We start from the raw sequence: 6,906 nt of genomic DNA, 5'->3' as shown, positions 1-6,906 counted from the left end.
GTGACGTTAGAAAGTGATGAGTCAGGCAGGGGCGTCCAGAAATCCTAGCTACGCCCCTGTTAATTGACGCATGGATTTCAGACTTGACCACCATGTGGATTATACAGATGTTTGTTTGTGCAGCCCGTGCTGGAGGTGTGTGTGTGTGTGTGTTACCTCTGCTGGTAGGACTGGCGGGAGCTCCAGGCCGCCTGTTTGCGGCCGTGGACGTTCTGCTCTCTGAAGTACCGAGAGTGCAGCTCCCACTGCTGGCGCAAACGGGCCTCCTGCTCCCGCTGCCGGGCCATCTGTCTCTCCAGCACACGGGCACGGCTGGGTGCGTGTGCACACAGGGTGGGTAGAGCCATTTGGCCCTGACTATACTGGGGGGGGGGGGGGTTCGTTCCCTCCACTAAAAATAATAAACTTCGGATGGATAATACATGCGGCCGTTATCAAAAAGACCAAAAGAGTCACTGGTTACATATGAGACACATGAAACAAGGTTGGCTAATGGCTATACAATGTTAAAATTAGGAAAATAAATATCCTTACCCTTCTAAAGTAAGAACTTGATGAGGCAGAAGTTGGACACAAAAGCGCTCATTATCTACAACGATAATAAACAACCGCCTTTCTTCCTGTGTTTCATAGTAACCACATCACTTCCTAGTTACACTTACGCTACGGGGCGCAGTGAGGATCAAAACATCCACTATACATATACAAGTAAAAATGAGTAATATCTATGTCTCTAAAGGGCTCTGAGCAGCAGGTATAGAAGCAGATTTATGGAGGAAATCACTGCCATAATGTTTTAATATCCAAAGGTATTTTATTTTGTATATCGACATGTAAACACAGTTACAAAAATAAATGTAAAAATAAAACGCAATTCACCTCCTTCAAATTAAAATATGACATTAAAGTTTAGTTAAGATACAAATATCAAGTTGCATATTTGCATATTTTTGAAACACGATATTCATTACTCAAATTCAAGTGGTCAAAATACACAACAGAAAAACAAGCCATAGAAATTCACGCTGAAGTAGCAGGAGGTTCCAAGCACAAGCCTAAGCTATCGAGACTGAATGTAATCGAGCCGACTGCTGTCATCATAGTTATTTTGTGTTTTGAGGGTTTGTGAACCGCAGAAAAACCCGGTGCTTATTGAGGTCCCAGTTTGAAAATACATAAAATGTCACAGAAAAGGCACAGATCTACTTCATACCCTGCTATTACTTTTCACCACTAGGTGTCAGTATTTAGACTCTGGCTGGCAAAATTTCAAGTCAACATCAGCTTTAACTCTTCATTTGTCTGCAGTGTACAAAAAGGTTTCACTTTGGTTAGCTGCTAAATGTGTAGGATACACTATTACATACGCTATTACATATAAATAATGTTCTAGAAATAGAATGCTCACTGCATTATCCTTATCTAAAATTATTTTAAAGGTTGGTCCCCAATTATCATGAAATAATTTAAAAAGCAGAAAGGGGGACACTTATTTCAGACTAATCATTTAAATAACAATAATTTACCTTTTTACTGTCTCACTGAAATATGAAATATGAAAGGACATCGCACTCATTTAAAAAGGACTGTTGGTGTTTTTTTAGTCAGATCACAGTGATGTCTGCTTTTTGTTATTGTGTTGTAGTGCAGTGTAGACATGCCTTGTTAAAGCTGTACCTCATAATAATAATAATAATAATAATAATAATAATAATAATAATAATAATAATATCACACACACACACACACACACACACACACACACACACACACACACACACACACACACACACACACACACACACACACACACACACACTAGGGGGATGTTTGAGTGTGTGAGAGCTGTGGATCTTTGATTTCCAGTGAAATCAGCTGTTTGTTGTTTCACAATGTCGAGCCCCCACCCACACATAATACCAGTCACCTGGCTGCACAACGCGAAGGAAGGAATGGTCATGTTGCAAGCTACAACATGACCAGTGAAGGTAGGCTTATAAGGAATGGTCAACTGGTTATAACACGCTCTGGGATTGGCTGACGACGATGACATTAAGTGGACAGCAGCAGACATCGACTGGCACAGGTTTTATTTTCTCGATGCAAAGGACAGTTCAGTTTAAGAGAGACGAAGAGACAAACAACAATACTTTTTTGTTTCGTGGTCAGGTTGGATCAAAGTGAACTACAGCTGAGATGGGAGTTATTTTAGCGGCGTCTCTGTGCTTCATGCGTAAGTAGAACTCGTGCAGTCGAATTCAATTCACAGCCTTTTTAAAAAGATAACTTACTATTAATCTTCAAAAACGTAAATCAAATAGGCGACTTTTTTTTATCGGAGATCAAGTTGAGAATATAAATACATTTAAGAAAGGCCTAACTTTAAGTATGTTTCAGTTAAATGAAGTAAGCCAAGTGATTAGGATTGTTGTTCAGTGTATTATTGCGATATTTCTCAAAACTTTATTTTTAGCACGAGTGAAAAGAAAGTGTGAAAAGGATCTAACTTTGATTTCAAGAATGAGTACAAGTGCGTGTGCGTGTGTGTGTGGTGTCTCCTGTGATGAATCACTCCTGTCCACATCAAGAGCGGATTCATTTGTTTGTGATTGTCTTCCTCTGTAGTCCAGGGGCTTCAGTCCTTTGTCTCACATGTCAGTATATCAACATGTATGTGACCGGGCCTGGCTGGCTGTGCAGTGTTCTCCCTAGCCGGGGCCCTGCACGTCTCCATACCCCAGGCTGAGTACCGGTTCACCAGAGGGGACAATATCAGCCTGCCCTGTAATTTTGTGCCGAGGCGCAGCACGAACCCGCTCGTCATCATCATCTGGACCATGGACGGTGAAGACCCAGCCCAGCAGGAGGTAACCACCAGTGGGCTGACCATATGGGCTCATTTACACCAAAACACTATTGTCAGGAGGACTGGAGGTGATGTGATGTGAATTGAATGTGATTGAAACATTGAAATAACGTTGATTACACACGTTTTTATTGGTGTAAACCGCTTGGAAGCAACTATATATCATTCATTACCCTCTGTTGAGCTGAGGACTGCATCTTAAAACATACCTTATTTTAGTTTAGCTTTCTTCAAATCAAGTAGTAGGCCCTATGCAATCTTTTTTTATATTAGCTCTCAAATGTTTGACTGTGATGGTTCTTATGGGATTTGTTTTTTGAACACAAGTATATTGGTTGTCATGTTTTTTTACTTGATAGCGTTTAGCATGAAAACCGCAATCATCAATTTAGATCATTAGCAGACTTCAGAAACTTTTCCCATACAAATAAAATGTGTTTTTATTTTCATCTGCCCATTCCACCCTACTGCTGTCGGGGGCAGAAATTGATCCTGAGCTACTACTCCACGGGCGCGACAGACGTCTCCCCTCTGTACGAGGGCCGTGTGACTCTGAGCGTGGACGTCCGCAGGGGAAGGGCTGACCTGGAGCTGAGCGGGGTCACCCTGCAGGACAACGGTGTGTTCTCCTGTCGCGTCCAGATCCCAAGCGATGACGAGGGGAGGCTGGTGGACAGCGTCCGCCTGGTGGTTCTGGGTAACTGAGCATTTCCGCCTGAATGACATCTTAACATATCAGCGTCTTACTCATGTCAGCTCATGACAGTGCTACACACCCTGGTGGGTATTCTAATAAATGCTGCAACATGCTTGCAACTCCTCCATTATAAAGATGAACCCAAATAAAATATAGAATTAGAGGGAGTAGAATTTAAAGGGACACTCCACCAATTTGCAAGGCACAAAAAAACTACCTTTATACAAAAGAAAAGCAATCATTATTTTTGTGTAGATGGATAACTACATCTCATGTTATATTGCCACCTCAGAAGGAGAGTCCGATGCTGCTGCTTCTGCCACAACCCCAGGTATGTCCCTTCATGACAGGAGTTGGATTGCAGTTATTGTATGGTAACAATTAACCTTCGCTATAACGCTAATCCCTGAATGACAAAATGAATCATTTCACATTGTTTTGCCTCAAAACAACAACGTTCATATTGATTTTGTGTTAATTACGGTACATGCAGAAACAACCACATCCACGCAGCGCAATGTTATTATAGGTGGAAGACTCAACTAAATAGAACAAGCTTTGGCATGTAATGACTGCAGGCAGAGCCCATCTACGGAGAGCCTTGGCACTCTCTATTGAGCCCCATTGTATCGAACTTGGTTGCATTTCCATTAGAATTCCAATGGGGGTGATCCCGGGCGAGTGCAGATTAAATGGGGGTCTATGGGGCTAGACGGCTAAATGTATCTCTTTCACCTGCTTGTTGTTGAAATATCGCAGATTTTATTGTAGTTTCCGCAAGTTCAATATAGATCAAGTTCAAAAGTCGAATTAATGGGTGAAGGGTGAAAACCGGTTGACTCCCATTCGTTCTGCACTCGCCCGCGAGCGCCCTCACATGGACAGATGTGTTACCAACCAGTTCAGAAACAGGAAGTTACCATAGAGCGCCAGTTCTCTTCCTATTAGACATTCTCCGGTTGTACCTTGAACGTTTTGGAAAACCTTGAAGAAATCTGAAAAACTGACCCGTAAACCCAAATACCCAAAATGTGATTCACATGATCCTTCATAATGCCCGACCTTATGATATTATTATTATTTTTATTATGTTAGTAATGGCCGAGTCATGGCCATTTCATGCGCAAATACGATTATGCAAATAAGCCACCATTATTCAATCAATCACAAGTCCGCTGCATTGCTTAATGATAGCGAAGATAATAACTTTTTGCCTCATGTTTTGAGTATGACGAGTACTGTATCAATTGCCTCACATGTTTAATTGAAGTATTTTTGTCTCTCAACCTCATATCAATATTGTAGCAAAAAAAACAAATAACTTTACAAACTATTGCATGAGTGGTATGAAGTAGTTTCACCAAATATGTGGTTTCCATTTGATACAGTGCCGAGGACGACACCAGAGAGCCGCGGGCGTAGGGAGGGGGAGGTGGAGAGGCAGCTGTTGGAAGCCATTGCCAGGCTACCCCCATCTGCCCCGGCGGCCCCCTCAGAGGATGAGCTTTTCCTCAGATCACTCGCTCCTTCCCTGCAAAGATTGTCTCCCCAACGGAAGGCAGACCTGAAGTTTCAAATTCACAAGTTAATCTACGAGGCGAGCCCTGTGCAGCCAACACTGGACTAGCATAAGTTCACTGGGGGGGAGAGCTATGGAGCGAATGAACCAGGCTTTCCTTTATGACACACACACACACACACACACACACACACACACACACACACACACACACACACACACACACACACACACACACACACACACACACACACACACACACACACACACACACACACACACACACGTTCATAATTCGTGGCCCACACACACACACTTTCCAAAATAAAAGCGCTCCATGAGGACAAAAATGTGGCTTCATGTTCTTTATTTACTAAGTATTATTAAGTACAGTTGACACACTAACGAAACACGTATCGATCTACATATCATGATATAGATATTTTCTTCATAACAAAACGTCAGGTCAATATCAGCTTTAACTCTTCATTTGTCTCCAGTGTTTCATTTTGGTTATCTGCTAAATGTGCAGGATGATTGTGCAGGATACACTGCTATTACGTATAATTATTACACAGCTCTTCTTAATGCTGTAGAAGACTTCCGGCGGTCAATTATTTTTTGTTATTACACGGCTCTTCTCAATGCTGTGGAACGCGGTGGTGAATTATTTTTCGATAATGACCGTTAAGCCGCTAAGCATATAATGACCGCTGTTAAGGAAAGTGGATTTTCTCACGTCTTTCGTATCACTCCGCAAGTAGTCCGGTAACTTATCAATCCCAGCGTATTTGGTTGCTAAGCGACGTCAACGTCTTTGGCAGACTATTTCTCTGCTGACACTATGAATGCTGGTAACAAATTAATTGACGCCCCTTCAACCCTGTCTGACTATTTATACTCTCTGCTGATCAACACTACGAATGCTGGTAACAAATTAATTTTAAAAAGAGACGTATAATAAGGTCATTATCGAAAATAAGCCCCTTCAGGGTGCATTCTATACATTATCCCTTACATAATGTTCTAGAAGAACATCTATTCTTCTATAGAATGGACACTGCATTATCCTTATCAACTTTAATTTTTTCTAACCCTCCAATCAACATAAAATAAATGGGAAAATAAAAAAAGAAGAAAGGGGGACACTTACTTAAGATGCTGTAGATGGTATTCTACATCAAATGTGATGGGAGTAGTAGGCTAGTGGCTGCCCCGGCGGATAAAATAAGAGCTCATTTTACTTTGAAACGCTTGACTCGCAGGTCAAAAGCTTAAATACACCCAACAGTTTCTGAACTTGTCATACTGGTTTAACACAATTTGTTTAGTAACCTGGTCACCAGTAGTAGGAATACTACTGGTGATGTGGGGATAAACAACGTTTTAATAATCTAAAGATACGTTTTTGGGTTCATACCGCTGTAGCAAGAGATATTAATTCAGTGGAAGTGTGACTTGCTGGATTCAGTGAATGTGTGTCGATTTTGACTCACCAATAAAGAAACTCCCACCCACGGACGGGCGCTCCGCAGCAGGGACGGAACGCCTGTAGTTGGCGTCCCCCTGAGAAATCCTGTCTCCGCTCCCAGCTAGCAGGTCATCGAACTGGGCTGGAGTCAGCGTCATGGAGCGCTGGATGTGGCAGTCATCCAGACGCAGCTCCTGGAGAAGACGGTGAAATTCACCGTGCTGTGTGCGCCTCCGCAGGATGTCTGGTACTTCGACGACAAGCAAAGAGTCGCGGTGGTTATCTCCATGGTTGATGAAGAAAGAAGTGGCGGAAATAAACGTTGGTGTTCACAAGAGGTAAGCCTCACCACC

General features: G+C 42.3%; 2 protein-coding genes across 2 annotated transcripts in view; one reads left to right on the top strand and one right to left on the bottom strand.

The window, feature by feature from the left end:
* The window catches only part of tchp (trichoplein, keratin filament binding), a 7,318-nt gene extending 6,718 nt beyond the window's left edge, over positions 1–600 (bottom strand). Inside the window, 1 exon segment of the mRNA XM_084468642.1 lies at positions 157–600. Within this exon segment, the coding sequence (XP_084324768.1) occupies positions 157–347 (191 nt within the window). The 5' untranslated portion in view covers positions 348–600.
* Positions 601–2,031: 1,431 nt separating this feature from the next.
* LOC311343386 (cell surface A33 antigen-like) lies at positions 2,032–5,304 on the top strand. Its single transcript, XM_084468239.1, has 5 exons — positions 2,032–2,233; positions 2,701–2,867; positions 3,350–3,563; positions 3,856–3,894; positions 4,952–5,304. The coding sequence occupies exons 1-5, from the start codon at positions 2,197–2,199 to the stop codon at positions 5,188–5,190; spliced, it is 696 nt and encodes a 231-aa protein (XP_084324365.1). The 5' UTR covers positions 2,032–2,196; the 3' UTR covers positions 5,191–5,304.
* Positions 5,305–6,906: the final 1,602 nt, after the last annotated feature.

This window comes from Micromesistius poutassou (genome assembly GCF_964030765.1).
Source record: "Micromesistius poutassou genome assembly, chromosome: 5".
Classification (NCBI taxonomy): Eukaryota; Metazoa; Chordata; class Actinopteri; order Gadiformes; family Gadidae; genus Micromesistius; species Micromesistius poutassou.
Note: the sequence above shows the minus strand (reverse complement) of the source record. Positions and strands in the feature narration are given on the sequence as shown.